General features: G+C 34.7%; 1 protein-coding gene across 1 annotated transcript in view; it reads left to right on the top strand.

The window, feature by feature from the left end:
• The first annotated feature begins 6,563 nt into the window (after positions 1-6,563).
• LOC116077523 (vomeronasal type-2 receptor 116-like) overlaps positions 6,564-20,608 on the top strand; it is a 29,909-nt gene continuing 15,864 nt past the window's right edge. The window contains exons 1-5 of the mRNA XM_031352112.1: positions 6,564-6,784; positions 11,682-11,976; positions 12,309-13,100; positions 13,780-13,995; positions 15,472-15,595. Coding sequence (XP_031207972.1) covers positions 6,564-6,784; positions 11,682-11,976; positions 12,309-13,100; positions 13,780-13,995; positions 15,472-15,595 — 1,648 coding nt within the window. The remainder of the gene's footprint in view (positions 6,785-11,681; positions 11,977-12,308; positions 13,101-13,779; positions 13,996-15,471; positions 15,596-20,608) is intronic.

Below are 20,608 nucleotides of genomic sequence, written 5' to 3'. Positions count from 1 at the left end.
AAACAATAAATTTATGAAATTCTAGGGAAATGGATGGATCTGGAGAATATCATCCTGAGTGAGGTAACTCAATCAGAAAAGAACAAACACGGTATACAGTCTCTGATAAGTGGTTCTTAGCCCAGAAGTTTAGAATACAGGAAGAACAACCCACAAACCACAAGGAACTCAAGAAGAAGGAAGACCAAAGATGGACATTTCATTCCTTTTTAAAATGGGTAACCAAGTACCCATGGAAGGAGTGACAGAGATTAACTATGGAGCAGAGACTGAAGGAAAGACAAGCCAGCCTAAATATATAGTTAGTTATCTCCTGAGAGGCTCTGACAGTACCTGACTAATACAGATGTAGAGGCTCACAGCCATCTACTGAACTGAGTACAGGGTCCCCAGTGAAGGAGTTAGAGAAAGGACCAGTGGAGCTGAGGGGTTTGCAGCCCCTTAGTACGAAAAATAATATGAACTAACTAATACCCTCAGAGCTCCCAGAGTATCAACCACCAACCAAGGTCTGCACATGGTAGGACTGATTGTTCTGGCAGCGTATGTATAGTGGATGATTGCAAATTCGATCATCAATGGGAGGAGAGGACCTCAGCCCTGTGAAGGTTCTGTGTCCCAGTGTAGGGGAATGCCAGGACCAATAAGCAGGAGAAAGTGGGGTGGCAGGCATGGGGAGTGGGGAGGCAGCTGGGGTTTGTTTTTGTTGTTTTTGTTTGTTTCTTTGTTTTTAGAGGGGAAACTGGGAAGGGAGAAATTTACATGTAAATATAGAAAATATCTAATAAAAAAAACTTTCTCAAGAATAGAATTTCGTATGGCTACATGTGTGTCATCAGAAGTGGGCTTTGGTATATGAAAATATCTAATAAAAAAAGACCTAGGACATAAAGTTTTACTAGGACATAAAATTCTACTTTTTCTTTAAAAAGGCATAATACCAATACCCCTCAAATAATATTATGAAATAGAAACAGGAGAAACATTGCCAAATTCTTTTCATGAGTTCATATTTACACTGATATCAAAACCACCCAATGTCTCAAGAAAAAATAATGAGAATTTCAGACCAACTTTCTTTTTGTAATTTGATGTAAAGGTGCTTATAAAATACTGGAAAACTGAATCCAAAAACATAATCAGATAATCACTTACCTTGATCAAATATGTTTCTTCATACAAGAAATGTAGCATTGGTTCAATATACAAAAACCATGATAATATTTTTGGAGATATTAGAGACTCAGACATATATCTAATCATTCTAAAGGGAGACTAAAACAAGCCAATGGTCATCATCAATTTAAATGGAGATAAAGTTAGAGAAATTGCATAAAAATTAAAGAGAAGACAGAGGTTTTTATTCTATGTCTATTCAATACAGTACATGATGTTTTAGCTAGATCAAGACAAGGAGTATACAAATTTGAAAAAAATAGAAACCAAAGTATTCATTGATCATATGACAGTATACCTAAGCAAGCCAATAAAATCTACCAAGGAACTCCTACATGATAAACACCTCCAGTGAAGAGAATAGATTAAAATCTTATTTCAAGAACTTGAGTAGCCCTCTAATATTCAAATGTTGAATAACCTGTGAACTAAATTGGGGAAACAATACCAGTAACCACAAATAATATTAAATACTTTTGTGTAACTGTATTCATGCTAGTAAAAGACATATATGGCAAGAACATCAAGTATTTAAAGTAAGACATTGAAGAATCAGAATGTGGTGAGATCTCTGTTGCTCATGGATGAGTATGATTGACATAGAAAGATAGCCATTTTTCCCAAAGTAATGTGCAAATTCAACACAATTGCCATGAAATTTCCAAGACAATTCTTTACAGAACTTTAAAGAACACTACTCAAGTTCACTTGGGGAAACAAGTAACTCAGGTTATGTAAAACAATACTGAATAATAAATCAACTTATGGAGCTATCACTATCCCAGATTTTAAGCTGTACTACAGTGCAATGAGTGTACAAGCTTCATGGACTCTCCATGAGAACAGACAGGTCGATCAATGTAATCAAACTGAAGCACAATAAGGAACCCACACACTGATGGACCTTTATTTTGACAAAGAAGACAAATGATAGAGTGGAAAAAAATAAAGGAAGTATATACAACATTTGTTACTATTCTAACTGGATTTCTGCATGCTGATGAATGCAAATAGATCCATATCTATTAGTCTGTACAAAATCAGGTAGACATGTATCAAAGACCTCAAGATAAAACTCAATATACAAAATATGATAAAAGCTAAATAGGAAATATTAAGGTATTCATGGTCAGATGAGACAACTTCCAAAATGAGACACCAAACACTCAGATACTGAGCTCAACAATTAATAAACAGGACATCATGTAAATGAAAAGCTTCTGAAAGCTAAAGGACACTGTCTAAAGAATGAAATGGTGGCCTATAGTATGCAAATATATTTTCACCAACTCCAGATCTGACAGAGGGCTGACATCCAAAATATATGAGGAAGTCAAGAAATTATACAGTAAAAAAATCAAACAACCCAATTAAAAGTGGGTTAGATACCTAAACAAACAATTCTCTACACAGGGATCTCTAATGCTGAGAGAAGTATAGACTGGCCGAAGGTTAAAGCAAAGGTAATGGAGATGCCAAAACTTAATTTGTTTGAAAACTGCCATAAAGTAACCTTATTCTTTTAAAACTATTAAAAACTGTTTAAAAAGAAAACCAAGAGGGAACAATGCTACTTGACAATATCAGAACCCAGTTCTTCCACCCAACAAGCTCTGTATACCCTAACAAGCTGAAATGCAAGATTCAGATCTAAAATCTCATCTCATGAAGATGATAGACAACATTAAGAAGGACATAAACAACTCCCTAAAAGAAATACAGGAGAACACAGGTAAACAAGTAGAAGCCCTTAAAGAGGAAACACATAAATCTCCTAAACAAATGCAGGAAATCACAATTAAACAGGTGAGGGAATTGAACAAAGCCATCCAGGAGCTAAAAATGGAAATAGAATTAAGGAAAACAAAAAGGCAGACAAATCTGGTGGTGGAAAACCTAGGAAAGAGATCAGTAGACACAAATGCAAGCATTACCAACAGCATACAAGAGATAGAAGAGAAAATCTCAGGCATAGAAGATATCATAGAAGACATTGACACAATAGTCAAACAAAATAAAAAAATCCAAAAGCTTCTACCTTAAAACATTCAAGAAATCCAGGACACAAAGAAAAGATCGAACCTAAGAATAATAGGTATTGAAGACAGTGAAGATTTCCAACTCAAAGGGCTAGTAAACATCTTCCACAAAGTTATAGAAGAAGAAAATTTCCCTAACCTAAAGTAAGAGATATCCATAAATATACAAGAAGCCTACAGAAGACCAAACAGATGGGACCAGAAAAGAAATTTCTCCTGTTACATAATAATTAAAACACCAAATTCACAGAACAAAGAAAGAATATTGAAAGCTGAGAGGGAAAAGGTCAAATAATATATAAAGGAAGACCCATCAGAATTATACATGACTTCCCATCAGACACTCTAAAAGCCAGAAGATCTTGGGCAGATGTCATAGAGAACCAAAGAGAACAAAATTGCCAGCCCAGGTTACTATACCTAGCAAACCTCTCAATTACCATAGAGGGAGAAACCAAGATATTCCATGATAAAACCAAATTTATATAATATCTCTCCATAAATCATGCCTTACAAAGGATAATAGATGGAAAAATCAAACACATGGAGGGAAACTACACCCAAGAAAAAATAAGAAATTAATCTTACAACAAACTCAAAGGAAGAGAGAACCACATAAGTATATTTCTACCTCTAAGAACAAAAATAACTGGAAGCAACTATCACTGTTTTTTAATATCTCTCAGCATCAATGGACTCAATTCCCAAATAAAAATACATAGAGTAACAGACTGGATTTGTAAAAAGGACTGATAATTTTTGCTGTAAACATAAAATGCCCTTCAGTGACAGACACTACCTCAGAGTAAAAGGCTGGAAATTTTTTTCCAAGCAAATGGTCCCAAGAAACAAGCTAGAGTAGCCATTTTAATATCAAATAAAATTGACTTTCAATCAAAAGTTATCAAAAAATAAGAGGAATGATACTTCATACACTTCAAAGAAAATAATATATCAAGATGAACTCTCAATTCTGAACACCTATGCCCCAAATGCAAGAGAACCCACAATTGTAAAAGAATCATTACTAAAGCTCAAAGCACACATTGAACCTCCCACAATAATAGTGGGAGTCTTCAACACCCTACTCTCACCAATAGACAGCTCATGGAATCTGAAACTAAGCACAGACACAGTGAAACTAACAGAAGTTATGAACCAAATGCATTTAATAGATATCTTTAGAACATTTTAACCTAAAACAAAAGAATATACTTTCTTCTTAGCACCTCATAGTACCTTCTCCAAAACAGACCATATGTAGTCGGTCACAAAACAAGCCTCAACAGATTCAAAAAGTTCCCTTTATCTTGACTGCTGATAGCACATAGTCAAAACTATTAACAAGCCGGACACTAGGAAATTGATTGCTGCACTTTGCCTAGAGAAGGTAATACATTCTTTCCAAGTTATTTATTCACAGTAAAATCTGTAAGAACTTCTGGGCCTGGCTACCAAAGATCGGTGAACCCAATGACAGTGATAAAACCTTGGCGACAGTCTATGTAACCAGTAATTCTGTGTAAATTTTGTTACATTCAGAAGCTGTTTGCTATATACATGCTGCTGACTCAAGTGTGTAACTTATTACCCTATGTCTTTGATCTTTTAAAGATGAGCCTACGATAGACTTAAATTTTCATAAGCCTAATATTAATCAGTGGACCTCTGCATATATCACCATAGTCAGAAGCTCAAAGTCACCAGGCAGTGGTCGCACACGCCTCTAGTCCCAGCACTTGGGAGGCAGAGGCAGGCAGATTTCTGAGTTCGAGGCCAGCATGATCTAAAAAGGGAGTTCCAGGACAGCCAGGAATACACAGAGAAACCCTGTCTCAAAACAAACAAACAAACAAAATGTGATACAAAACAAAATAAATAAATAAATAAAGCTTAAAATCTTAAATTTCCTTTGGTTGTCTTCTAAGCACAAAGTTAAAAGGCACTTTTCATTTTTCCTTCTGAAAAAAAAAAGTACAAATGCCACACCAAGATAAGTTAGATAGTAGCAATACTTTGTTCAAAGTTGTGAAATATAAATAAACTGGATATTATAAATATAATTCCTATTCTGATATTTCTCATAATTGTTCATATTGTGTATAGTGTCCTAATATGAGAGATAAAGCCCCTTTTTGGAGTAAAATGGGGAGATGTTGATATATCCTATGCTTACACTTATGTTGTCAACTGACTATGAATGTGTGTCCTTGTAGTGAAAATTATAAATTGTGCTGGCAAGTTGTAGCTGACAAGGTATATGGTGCTGTCATTTCCGTAACTCACAATTACTGCTTACTCTATATAAATGTTTGTGACTTCCTTGTCTTTCAAAAATAAAAAGACATGATTTTCTGAGATTACCATGTTAAAAATATTAAAATGCAAACTTCTATAGAATATGCCCAAAAGCAACACTACTGGGCAGATTTCTGCTACTGATTTGTTTATGGTGAGTAAGCTTTGGAATATCTCCCACTAGTTTTTTTTTTTTTTGTTGTTGTTGTTATTATTGTTGTTTTGTTTTTGCTTTCCGTGGTTTTATTTTTTGTGTGTCTGAAAAAAAAAAGGTTATCATTCGGTAAAGAAGGAGCTGAAAGCTGTGTCTGTATCACAGCGTTCAGAACGATGGTAGGAATAAAGCGATGCAGAAAAGGAATGCTGAATGATGGGAGATCAACAGAGCACGGAGGTAAGCAGAGAGAGAGCCACGTGGTACAAAGAATGTGGCAAGTGAGTCAGGACTACAACATTAGCTGAAAATCTGCCCCAGCAAAAATATCAACAGTATTAGACAAATATCTCTGTATCTTTACTAGTAAGCCACAAATAGGACCTCTCAAAAACAATATAATATATTATTTTTGAGTAGATATATAAGCAATATTTACATTTTGGTCCTTTCCTTTTTCCTGTAATTGGGCTACTCTGATATGATATGTTTGGAGCAGCCTTAATTGTTTTCATGTAAAAACTTTCTTGCTTCCTATTTTTGGCCAATTCATCCCAAGAGGAGTTCAACCGTGATCTCTGGCTATTTGTATCATTGACTGAAATCACATTGCCTTTGACTAGTAAAGCACTGTTGCAAACTTATATCCTAGGTTGTTTTTCATTTGAATAGAGGGCCTCAGCTGTAGAGGCCAAGAGCAATAGGTTAAAAATTCCCAATAGAAGGTAAGTAGGTAACAGGAAAATTTGGGATGATTAGTGTGACAGCCTCCTCACTCATGAATAAAAAACAACCCTGGTCACAAAAACATGACCTTAGTTTTATATGTATATATAAAACTATATATATGAATGATACTGTATGATCTGCATCAAGCAAATAAACTTATCAATAAGATGTTCTACTGGATTTTTATTTCCTGGTTCTTAGAGATTCCCAAATTTGTCTCTGCCTTTAGAACTATGAATATCAGTATGTGCTTTTACAAAATCACTGAAGATTTTCACCATGATGGAGATTTGATGATTGGTGCATTTTTTCCTATTCATACTTACTACACTAAGTACAAAACTCCACATCCATTTATCCCATACCAATATATGGACAATTATTTACAGTAAGTACAATTATTCTTTTTTTGTTTTTAGAATTCTTCTAACTTTTTGGGTGTGGTCATTAAAATGTACTAATACATTAATTTTCTTTTATTGTAACAACTCCTCTTTTAGGTATTCTAATATCTATTCATTTAATTTATTATGATTTTTGTATGTTTCCTCCCTCAGGTGGAATGAATTGATAAATTTGAGTTTACTCATTTTAATTTCTTCATTTGATTAATAAAGCATATTTCTTCTTTGCAATTGCTGTTGTGCCATAATGTCATAATAGTTTTCAATGTTACAGTCCCAAGGATAAGTAATCTAATCTCAGCCTGACCTTGTTGCTTATATTCTGGGTGAGTTCTTGTGATTATTTCAATAAATGCAGTATATCCTGAGTGTTTGTTGTGCTGCTTGATTGAAGAGGCTGTGGTTTGGTACATGCAACTGATTCCAAACGTACAGTTTCACAATTAGAATTTGTGAATACTTTTGTACTGTACAGATATTTCACGTTTTACTATGTGTTTGTTTGCGGATTTAACTTTTATTCTTCACCTTCCAGTGTTTACCTATTTACGCTAACTGAAGTGATTTCATTTTTATGGTTGTACTTACCAAGAATCATGACTAAGAGTGTGTCATCTTTTGGCTGTTTCTTAGCCTGTGTGAAATATTCCAGACAGATGGATAGTATCAGACAGGTCTTTATAAATTAGAGAGAAATATTCCCATATGTTTTCTAATAAAGGAGATAAGATTTATTTATCCCAATCAGACCTTACATTCCTATGAAAACCACTTTCATGGTTGCAAAGTTAAGCTTATGATTAGGAATAAAAACTAAATAAGAACTGTTAAAAATTTTTTCTAAATGCTTAGCAGATAGGGAAATTTTGAATGTTCTGGAGTCTCTTCTATTTCATTATAGTTAATGTTCCTAGTAACTTCATTTTTCCTGTGTCCTTTACTCTCAGCAATTCAAGCATCAATATGCATTGAACTGTGCTTCCATTATATTATGTAGTATCAAGCCCTTCATTGCAAAGACTATAATTTTTGTTCTGTGAACATTAGCATCTGGCTTGTTCATTATAAATAAAAGTATTTTCCCTGTCACAAATATTTAACTTATCATTATGTCAAAAAATTAAACTGACTACATAAATGTATTGACATTTATTATAAAAATAGCAATATTATCTTATAAAATTCAGTCACTAAGTATAGTTTTTCATACAGCATTGACCACAAATAGACATATGCACTGCAAAGCAGAGAATGTTCTTTTATTTTTCTCACTTAATTCTTTACTTATCTGTTTGGAAATTTTCTATGCATTTTAAAAGGATAGTTTCTCTCTCTGAATTTCTTAATTTTTATATGTTTGTAAGCAAAAATGTTTTCCTTGTTACTATCACATATGCAAAAACAAGTGGGCTGTCACTTTATTCTGATATATTAGCTTTTTAAAGGCCACAGTTTCTAAGAGGTCTTTTCACTTTTATCTATCATTCAGGAAGTGTAAAAGTAAATATTTATTATGTAGTGTTCTTGTTGAATATAAAATAATTCTAAGAGGAAAGAGACTTTTTTTAATTGTTGCATTAATAGTAAAGTATTAAAAAATTATTATATGTAACATTTGTATGTATGCATGTATTTTTGATGCAGCTCACATTTTTTTTAGATATTTTCTTTATTTACATGTAAATTTCTCCATTCCCAGTTTCCCCTCCAAAAAACAAAGAAACAAACAAAAACAACAAAAACTAACCCCTGTTGCCTCCCACTTCCCCATGCCGTCCTCTCCCACTTTCTGGCCCTAGCATTCCCCTACACTGGGGCACAGAACCTTCACAGGGCTGAAGTCCTCTCCTCCTATTGCTGATCGAACTTGCAATCCTCTACTATACACATGCTGCCAGAACAATCAGACCCCTCCATGTGCAGTCCTTGGTTGGTGGTTGAGACCCTGGGAGCTCTGAGGGTACTACTTAGTTCATATTGTTGTTAGTCCTAAGGGGATGCAAACCCCTCAGCTCCATTGGTCCTTTCTCTAACTCCTTCACTGGGGACCCTGTATTCAGTTCGATGGATGGCTGTGAGCCTCTACATCTGTGTTAGTCAGGTACTGTGAGAACCTCTTAGGAGATAGCTATATTTAGGCTGGCTTGCCCTTCCTTCAGTCCCTGCTCTCTGCAACTCCTTCCATGGGTATTTGGTTCCCCCTTTTAAGAAGGAATGAAATGTCCACCTTTTGGTCTACTTTCTTCTTGAGTTCCTTGTGGAATGTGGGTTGTTCTTCCTGTATTCCAAACTTCTGGGCTAATAACCACTTATCAGTGAGTGCATACCGTGTTTGTTCTTTTGTGATTGGGTTACCTCACTCAGGATGATATTCTCCAGATCCATCCATTTCCCAATTCAGTATATTTGTTATATTCTCCAAAGTTCCAACCTACTTCAATATCAACCATTGCTGCCAGTATCACTCTACCAAGCCAATTTTAATTTTAATACTTTTCTCCTCAATCAATTCCACTCTTTGTTGCCCAAGTACTTTTGATCATGAAGCCATTCCAGAATCTGATTTGCCTAGCATGCATGAGATTATTGGCGAATCCTGATCCTTCTTGCAGCAGTTATCAAGTTGCAATCATGTTATGCTTTGAGTAAAAAATGGCCTTCATAGACCATAGATGAGAAATCATCATAGTCTTAAAGTTATACCCAAACATTGACTCTAAGAAAAAGACATTTTACAATCGTTCAATGCTTCTGAACTAAGTTCTATGAGCCTTTTGAGGGAAGAAAATATTACACTATGGAACCTTAATGAATCATTTTTTATGATAATCACCATGATATTTAAATAAAATATTTTGGTATGTAATGGATTTGGGGACTTTTAGAGAAAAATTTATTTTTCTTTTCACATGTGTTATTATTATACAAATGAAGTCTCAGAGATTATAACACACCAAGTAAGAATCATGACTTGAAGTAATATTTCCCAAAAGAATGTGAGTGCATGCCTGTAATCTAGTGATGATATGGAGTAAATTCAAAGATGGTATATTATCCACTAGCAATTTCTGACTGCCCTAGTGAGAAAAATAGTATCAGAGTTGTGGTAGCTATGATCCATATGGAATATATTTAACTGGAAATATTATAGTAAACATACAGTTTATTAAATTATATTTGTTTGATTAAAAAATGAAGGATTTTCATAATTAAACATCACAGAAGACCCAGATCAAGATATCAAAAGATTTGTATTTGGATGAGAAAGTTTATTCAAGATATGTAGGCTGATCTTCTTTGTATATTCTAATAAATAAGAAAGTATGCTTTGAGGAACTATATTTCATGAATATAATATAAAATGAGCATAAGCCATTTGTGATTTGTTCAGAAAATTTTGCCCTGTGCCCATGTGTTTGAGGCTTTTCCTCACTTTCTCTTATTTTAGTTTCAGTGAATCTGGTTATATGTGGACGTCCTTGATCCACTTGGACTTGAACTTTGTACAAGGAGATAAGAATGGATCGATTTGTATTTTTCTTCATGCTGGACACCAGTTGAACCAGCACAATTTGTTGAAAATGCTGTCTTTTTCCACTGGATTGTTTTAGCTTCTTTGTCAAAGATCAAGTGACCATATTCTGTGGGTTCATTTCTGGGTTTTCAGTTCTATTCCATTGATCTACCTGCCTGTTTCTGTACCAATACCATGCAATTTTTATCATTGCTCTGTAATATATTTTAAGGTCAGGGATGGTGATTCTCCCAGAAATTCTTTTTTTGTTGAGAATAGTTTTCACTATCCTTTGTTTTTTGTTATTCCAAATGAATTTGAAAATTGTTCTTTCTAACTCTATGAAGAATTGAGTTGGAATTTTGATGGAGATTGCATTGAATCAGTAAATTGCTTTCTACAAGATGGCCATTTTTACTTTATTAATCCTGCCAATCCATGAGCATGGGAGATCTTTCCATCTTCTGAGATCTCCTTTGATTTCTTTCTTCAGAAACTTGAAGTTCTTGAACATACAGATCTTCACTTGCTTTGTTAGAGTCACACCAATGTATTTTATATTATTTGTGAATATTCTGAAGGGTGTTGTTTACCTAATATCTTTCTCAGCCTATTTATTCTTTGAGTAGAAGAAGGCTATTTATTTGTTTGAGTTAATTTTATATCCAGCCACTTTGCTGAAGTTGTTTATCAGGTTTAGTAATTCTCTGGTGTTATTTTGAGGATCACTTAATTATAGTATCATATCATCTGTAAACAGTGACATTTTGAAGTTTTTCTTTTCCAGTTTGTATCCCTTTGTTGTCTAATTGCTCTGGCAGATTTTGAGTACTACATTGAATAGGTAGGGAGAGCTTGAGATGCCTTATCTAGTCCCTTATTTATGTGAAATTGTTTCAAGTTTCTATCCATTAAGTTTGATGTTGGCTACTGGTTTGCTATATATTGCTTTCACTGTGTTTAATTGTGAGCCTTGATTTCCTGATCTTTCCAAGACTTTTATCATTAAGGGATGTTAAATCTTGTCAAATGCTTTCTTAGCATCTAATAAGATGATCACATTCCTCCATTGTTAGTGGCATCAATGGGAGGAGGGGACCTTGGTCCTGTGAAGGCTTGATGCCCCAGTATAGGGGAATTTCAGGGTGGGGAAGCAGGAGTGTGTAGGTAGGTGTATTGGGGAGAACCCTCATAGAAGCAGGGTAAGGTGGGGTGGGATGGGGGGTCTTTTGGTGGAGAAACTGGGGGAGGGAGTAATCTTTCAAATGTAAATACAGAAAATATCCAATAAAAGATAAGAATAAAAGTTTACTGTACTCAATATGTGGTACATGTTGTACTCCTCTTATATTTTGTCATTTATGCAGGTATAATTTTAAGAACTACCAATATATTCTGGCTTTGTTATTTGCTATTGAGGAGATCAATGGGAATATTAATCTATTACCTAATATATCTCTTGGATTTGATTTCTACAATGTCAAATTCACTGAGAGGGAAACTCTTATGAATGTCTGTTTTTGGCTCACAGCTCAAGGGCAGAAAAAGATTCTACCAAATTACAATTGTGGCAAAAGAACTTTTACTGTTGCCCTCACAGGAACATCATGGACAACATCTTCCCAAATTGGAACATTACTTCATCTCTTTAAATTTCCTCAGGTAAGATTTGGAGTGTGAGAACAGGGAATCATGTCTCTTTGTTGATAATACAGGTGTTTTTAAAACTACGAGTTATTCAACATCAAAATATGTACTCAAACACTTGGATATTAATTCAAGTTTCTTTTGCATGCAAGAGAAAGGATGGAGACATACGGAAAAAAAAGGTAGGTGCTTGAAACTAACAAGCTTGGCAGGAATTTCTGTGCAATTCTGTAAATGGAATTTTCCTTTAAAATTGAGATAAAACTACCTTTGTCTTCCTTGGTCATTTGTTGCTTCAGGAGTGAAATTTTGCTTGATATTAACATTTTTCCTTTTGCTTGGTTCAGCTTTCTTTTGGACCTTATGATCCCATCCTGAGTGACCTTGGTCAATATTCTTCTCTCTATCAGATGGCCCCCAAGTATTCTTCAGTTTCACTTGGCATTGTATCATTGATGGTTCATTTTAGGTGGTCTTGGGTTGGTCTCATCCTCCCAGATGATCACAAAGGGAATATAATTTTATCCCAGTTCAGAGAAGATATGGCAAGAAAAGGAATCTGCGTAGCTTTTGTAAAAATGATCCCTGTCACATGGACTTCATATTTTAACAAATTCTGGGAAAATATGGATGAGACAAATGTCATAATTATTTATGGTGACATTGATTCACTCACAGGTCTAATGAGAAATATAGGTCAAAGACTGTTGACAGGGAAAGTCTGGGTCATGAACACGGAACCTCATATTACTGACTATGCTGATTATTTTATGTTTGACTCATTCCATGGTAGCCTAATTTTTACTTACCATTATAGAGAGAGTTTTGAGCTTACTAAATTTATTCAAACAGTTAATCCTTACAAATATCCAGAAGACATTTACCTCCCTAAGTTATGGCATTTGTTCTTCAAGTGTTCATTTTCTGATATTGATTGTCAACTGTTGGCTAACTGTCAATACAATGCTTCTCTGGATATGTTACCTAGTCATATATTGGACATGACAATCAGTGAAGAAAGCTACAATATCTATAATGCTGTGTATGCTGTGGCTCACAGTCTCCATCAGATGAGTGTTAAACAAGAACAAATACAAGCACATGAAAATGAGGAAATGATGGCCTTCTTCCCTTGGCAGGTAATAACCACTCTACTATATTCTATTATTGGCACCCTGATATTTGTGATCTGCAATGACAGTAAGTTAGGTATCGTAAAATTTTGTTCATCTTATTCTCTCATAAGGAATTTGTGTTTCTAAATGAATTTTGAGGTCATGGCAGTTTCAAGTGTGTGTTTCTGATAAATCTAATTAAAGATTACAAAAGAATATGTTATTAGTCAATACAAATGTCATGTCATCAATAGCTAGATACTCAATATTCTCATGATAATAGTTGCAATAAAAATCAATAACTTTTCGGTACCTTTTTTACAACAGGAATAAATGATTAGAATTTTAAGTGAAACAATGAGAGTGGTTTTATACCTAAATAATTCCCTTTTAATACCCTTTAGACATCAGTACTCTCATTTAAGACTGTCAATCTTTGAAGGTATTCTGAAAGCAAATGGGTCTGGCTAAGTTTCAAAAATGTTAACATTTGCATGAGTCAGAAATCATTTCATTCATTACGTGAATTTGTTCATAGTTTTCTCTTGAAGCTGAATTTTCATTCAGAATCAGAATGATATCCCATACACTCAGCCATTCATTTATTTAACATTAATGGAAGCTTCATTAATTTGACTTTCATATTAAACTCCAATTCTTTCTCTTAGACCCAGTGTGATATAAATTCATGTATTTCTTTTAGCTTAACATTTTTCTGAAGGACATTGATGACAGAGAAAATATGAATTTAGGTGGAAGACAGAAATTAAATGCAGAATACGACATTCTTAACCTTTGGAATTTACCAAAGGGTCTTGGAATAAAGGTAAAAATAGGATCATTTTCAGCAAATGCTCCTGAGGGTCACCAGTTGTCCTTATCTGAGCAGATGATACAATGGGCAGGAGGATTTTCAGAGGTGGGTTATGTATTAAATCAATGCTTTAAGCTTGTTAAAAATTAAATTTTAATTTCAGATGAAATAACACTTGTGTTCTGACTTAAGGCCCATCACTCTTTGATTACTAGACTAAAATAGCAAAGTAGTAGTACTAAGGTATTATGTTTTCTCATTTCTTCATTCAGATTAGAGGAAGTATTTAGTGTTAAATAAGTATTAAGTGTTAAATTCATATGAATATTATTTTATTTCCACTTGTCAAAAATTAGTAGCAGTGGAAGTAGAAATTTCCAACTCCAAGATGTCTCTGGGGTCAAAGTGTTTTAGAAATTTTCTCATTTGGGATTAATAACGTGAAACAATATAAAATTTACTTTTTATTGTATGATCAAATGACATGTCTAAATGTGGCTTATGGAAAAAACTGTATATTTTTGGTTATGGTTCCAGAAGTATGAAAGTCCACCATAGAAAGAGCGTGGTAGGAAGGGTTGATTTGTCATGAAGAAAAGCTCAAAAACCAGAGAGATAGTGTTTCTACATATCCATACTTACAGTACGAACAATGTTAAACCTAGACATGAGTAGAGGATTAATTTGTTTTAATTTCAACCACATTGAAATAATCTCCCCAGCAATTCTATATCTCCAAAAGTTTAAATTATTTCACAAATGGTGCCACTAATATGGAAATAGGTACAGAAATACTTTAGCCTTTAATGTATTTTGATTATCATAACTCTGTTAGGATCCCTTAAATGTCCATATATTTTTATTTGGTCCATTGTCAATCTTGCTTAAAAATTCTATCCCCTGAACAATTGGGTATCTTTTTCAGCCTCTAGATTAGACCTCTATGCTGTGTACATGGAAAATCTACTGACTTGCCAATGTCCTATAAATAAATACAGAACTTAAATAACTTAATAAATAATTTGAGGGTGCAATATATTATATTTAGAAATACATATTCTCTAAATGCAGAAAAACATGAATAATGCTGCACTCTTCTATCTTCTATACAATTGTTCTAAGACATGATCAGAATTTAAGTGCCCCTTTTTATCTTAGCTAAATTTATCTTTATATTTCTTCCTAGATATACACATATCTTTGTTTCTATGTCCAATCTAAATCCTATCAAATTTACACAGCAGATTCACAATCATGGTGGAAGGTGATCAATGTATTAGTCAGAAAGTACACAGATAGCATCACTGTGGAGTGATTCTATGGTTTTCTATATTATATTCCCTATCACCTAACTTTCTCAAACTTGCCCATACTTCATTATGTGTACAAATTCTCTAACACTCGGATAATTCTCAGGTAAATCCTTAAACACATTTGTTTCTCCAGGGCATAATATTTCTAAATAATTCTCTGTATTTACAAAAATACTTAGGATTTCATTGCATAACATTAAAAATTCTATTTCTTATTATTTTTTGTAAAATCATAAGATTTAGATAACATTCCTTTCATTTTTCTCAGATCCCTCAGTCTGTGTGCAGTGAGAGTTGTATGCCTGGATTCAGAAAACTAACTCTGGAGGGAAAGGCCATGTGCTGCTACAATTGCACTCCTTGTGTAGAAAATGAGATTTCTAATGAATCAGGTAAATGCAGGTTTTACAGAAATCTTTCCCATTTCTCCATAGCATTCCATAATAAACTAACCAATGAAAATGGTCTAAATTCAAATCAGAAATAAATATTTTCATTTTTTAGGAATTTAAATGTGATAATTCTTCAACATCTCTTTGAAATAGACCATCATAGCCATTAAAAATTATACTTGATTTATTTCCATGATTAACTGACAAATATTTATTGTGAAAGAAAAAAATATCATTTTCATTGTATTTCACAGTATGTTTCATATGATGGTGCCATTTAGACCATATTGATAAAGTATCAATATAGCTTTTCTGGCTATATTTCAATAAATTTAATACTCAAATCTTTTATGTCTTCATAGTAGTGATTTTCTCCAACTCATTTTCAAAATGTATTTCCTACAAGTTTTAGTTGTTTAATAATTCTGTTCAATGTGTCTTGATTATATTCACTCCTTTTTTAGTTAGGGTTTTACTGCTATTAACAGACATGATCATAGAAATTTTGAAAAAAAAAAAAAACAAAACAAAACAGTATTTAATTGTGGCTGGCTTGCAGGTTCAGAGATTCAGTCCATTATCATCAAGGTGTGAGCATGGCAGCATCCAGGCAGGCATGGCATAGGAAGAGCTGGGAGTTCTGCACTTTGTTTTGAAATGAAACTGAAGAAGATAGCCTTCAAGACATCTAGGACCAGGGTATTAAATCACATGCCATAGTGATACACCTACTGCAACAAGACCACAACTCTTATACTGCCATTCCTTGGCCTAAACATGTACAAACTATCACATTCCACTTCCTGGCCTGCACAGGATTACTCAAGCCCTATGGTCTATGGGGCTATGCCTAGCCATAGCATAATAATGAATATATTTTGTCTGACTTCCAAAGTCCCCGTAGTCTATAGCAGTCTTTATAATGTTAAAAGTCCAAAGTTCAAAGTTTCTTCTGAGATTCATCCAATCACTTAACTGCAATCTCCAAAGTAAGACAGGAAAATAGCTGAGCAAACTCAAACTATACATCTCCATGTCTGATGACAAAGTACACTTTAGTTCACCAACTCAGTTTTCATCTTTGTTGAGTGTAACAAACTTTTACCCCCTGGGCAGGCACCACTTCCTGTGAGCAGCTTTCCTCAGCAGGTATCTCACAGCTCTGACATATTTAACATCTTGGGGTCTCCAAGTCAACTTCAACTTCATAGCTTCTTGCTACAATGTTTGAAATTTCACATGACCTTCTGAACTTTTCTAAAGGGCTTATGTCACTTCTCTAGCTGTGCTCTGTAGCCATCTAGGTTCTTGTTGTCAACACTCCACTGCTCCTGGTATTCCAGGAGATCATCTCATGCTACTGACAACTCCAATATACTATGGCCTGCTGCAACTATGCTTCACCAATAGCCTCTTTCCATGATACCATGCCTCAGCATCTTTGCATGACCCCTTAATCCTGAGTTATCAACTGCAGCTGAAGTTACACCTCCACCAACTGCCTTCTATGTCCTCTTACAATGCCAAGCCACAGCTGCTCTCCATGACCCCTTCATACCTTAAAAGCCAATACCAATGGGGCAGTTCTTACACATTACTAAGTTCAGCTCTAGCTGTAGGTACAACCTTGGCTATCTCTAGAACACATCTTTATGATCTCAGAAAACTTCTCCCAGATTTCACTACAATGATTCTAGTCTCTTCTTAATAATTGCTAATTTTTTAGCTATGGCTAAGTAGCATCAATTGTTTCAGTAGTGCCTTCTATTCTTGAATCTAAAACTAGAGCTACATAGCCATGCTGCTGAGCTCTGCTGTTTGCTGGGACTGCAAATTTGTCCCGTTACTCTCTTATATTATCACTCGCTTTCTGTTTTCCAACTCCTTCTTAACCTAAAGTTGGTTATCCTGGAACTTGTTCTATAGATTCTTCTTGAATGCAGAGATTTGCATGCCTATCTCCTAAGTTCTATGGCTAGGATGTGCTTCTCCAAGCCTGGACTTAAGCTTCTCTCTACTTACAAATTGCTCTTTACTGGGATGCACTTGAACTCAGAGATCTGCTTGCCTCTCACTCCTAGGATTAAATGTGTGAACCACTATGCCTGGACCTAAACTTAGTTGGGTGTGGGAGGGAATCTTCCTCCAAAGCCCTACTCCCTTAATTGCTTTATTTCCTTGAACATACAATTCAGCTCCATTCTATGTCCTGGTGCCCCTTCTAATACTTGAACCATATATTTTGTATTTATCCCTTTTCAGCTTTCTCCTTTTTGTTAAAACTTTCTTCATAAAAGTGAGCCACACAACAGAATCTATACCAAACGGTTTTTGAGACTTACTCTTTTTTCAAAGCAAATAATTTTTTTGTTTGTTTCTTGAGATAGGGTTTCTCTGTGTAGCCCTGGCTGTCCTGGAACTCACTCTGTACACCAGGCTGGCCTCTAACTCAGAAATCTGCCTACCTCTGCCTCCCAAGTGCTGGGATTAAAGGTGTGCACCTCCACTGCCCGGCGTAGAATCAGTGTCTTAAAGCCTATGCCCACAGTGACATACCTAACCCAACAAGGCCATAAGTATTAATAATTTCACTTCCTGAGCCAAGCATATACAAACCATCACACCATTCTCAATCACCCCAGATGTATTACCCTCCTTCCTAACTATTCAAGATTTTGTAATTAGCCTAGTTAATACATTCTGTGATACTTGTCTACTTTTGTGTTTGTAAATTTCATTGGTGTTTGTCAACTAACCATGTGATACATGATAAAAATTGATTCTCCCCCCAAGAACTACCAATTGTCAATATCTTATTTTTCTGAGAGTGTGTTTTTATGCCGTCTTCCACTCTTTATATATGAGTTTGTTCTGGCTTATGTATGCAGCTTATAAATTCATAAGTCAGACTGCCCAATATGTTCAGAAAAAACTAATTTATAATAGTTATTTGCAGGGATAACTAACTCAATGAATTACAGGGTTAACTAGCTCTCTGAATTCTCTTGGATAAAATTTTAACACAACATTTTATTTTGTTATTGGGACATTCAGGGAAGATTAGCCCTTGAGATCTTTTTCAGGGAGATGTGTTACAAGAGGCAGGGTTTGAGATTTTAAAAGGCTCTCTGTTTCTCTGAATTTTGCTTTCAAAAAAGGGTATAAGAATCTATTAAGTTAAGGTTAAAACAAAAAAAAAGAAGGAAAAAGAAAGAAAAAATAAAATAAAATAAAAACAAAAACAAAAACAAAAAAACCCTGTTCCCTCCCGCTTCACCCTGCTCACTAACCCACCCTCTCCCACTACTTGACCCTGGCATTCCCCTACACTGGGGCATAGATCCTTCACAGGACCAAGGTCCTCTCCTCCCATTGATGACCAACTAAGCTATCCTCTGCTATATATGCAGCTGTAGCCATGAGTCCCACCATATGTACTCTGGTTGCTGGTTTAGTCCCTAGGAACTCTGAGGGTACTAGCATTTTCAACAAATGGTGCTGGCTCAACTGGCAGTCAGCATGTAGATGAATGCAAATCAATCTATTCCTATCTCCTTGTACAAGGCAAAAGTCCAAGTGGATCAAGGACCTCCACATAAAACCAGATACACTGAAACTAATATAAGAGAAAGTGGGGAAGAGCCTTGAACACCTGGGCACAGGGGAAATTTTCCTGAAGAGAACACCAATAGCTTATGCTCTAAAATCAAGAGTTGACAAATGGGACCTCATAAAATTACAAAGCTTCTGTAAGGCAAAGAACACTCTCAATAGGACAAAATGGCAACTAACAGATTGGGAAAAGATCTTTACCAATCCTATATCTGATAGAGGGCTAATAACCAATGTATACAAAGAACTCAAGAAGTTAGACTCCAGAGAACCAAATAACCCGATTAAAAATGGGGTACAGAGCTAAACAAGAATTCTCAACTGAGGAATACCAAATGGCTGAGAAGCACCTAAAGAAATGGTCAACATCCTTAGTCATCAGGGAAGTGAAAATCAAAACAACCCTGACATTCCACCTCACACCAGTCAGAATGTTTTTGAAAATTTTATTTAGAACATATCTAGCTGAGTTTAACCGAATGACAATTGATAGTTATTGCTATTTTCACACACATTTTCATTAGTATTAGTTAAATATGTTTTTTTCTATTTTCTGTTGCTGTGTGTGGTACTATGGCACTTGAATTTTAAATATAATAGATTGATTTGTATCACTATTTGAAATTTGAGAGTAACATTTTGCTAAGATCTGGAGAGTGAGCTTTTGTTTTCATTAAGAACACAGTAAGTTTGTATGAGAGAAGAACTATTATTATTCTGGCACTTTGCATATGATTCTCGTAACTAATGATCCAGTTCCCATATTACTGCATAAATTGGTGAGGAGTTTGCTATCATGAGAAAATACACTACAATTAGACCATTTTTAATTGTTGATTTTAGGAATGAATATATAGTACATGAATTAAAGTTATAGATAAACTTGTAAATATATGTATAACGTGTGTGTTTGTATATGTACATAGCTAGGTATGCATATGCCATGTATTTTTATATAAACATGTGTTCATTTATGCATATATATAGAGAGAAAATAAATACACAGACAGATATATAGAGACAGAGAGACAGAGAAAATCAGAGAACATGAGGAACACAGAGAGTAATAAAGGTTATCACCATCAAAAAAAAAAAAAAGCCAGGCAGTGGTGGTGTATGCCTTTAATCCCAGCACTTGGGAGACAGAGGCAGGTGGATTTCTGAGTCTGAGGTCAGCCTGGTCTCCAGGGTGAGTTCCAGAACAGTCAGAATTACACAGAGGAAACCCTGTCTCAAAAACAACAACAACAACAAAAAAAAGTTATCACCATAAAATTCAAAACATATTTTATATCAGTTATTTAATATTCACACCATTGAAGCTCAATTATGCACTATTTTTTTTTTATTTTAGATATTTTCTTTATTTACATGCGAATTTCTCCTTTCCCAGTTTCCCCT

This window comes from Mastomys coucha, unplaced genomic scaffold, assembly GCF_008632895.1.
Source record: "Mastomys coucha isolate ucsf_1 unplaced genomic scaffold, UCSF_Mcou_1 pScaffold5, whole genome shotgun sequence".
NCBI classification, from domain to species: Eukaryota; Metazoa; Chordata; class Mammalia; order Rodentia; family Muridae; genus Mastomys; species Mastomys coucha.
This window is presented reverse-complemented; position numbering and strand designations above follow the sequence as displayed.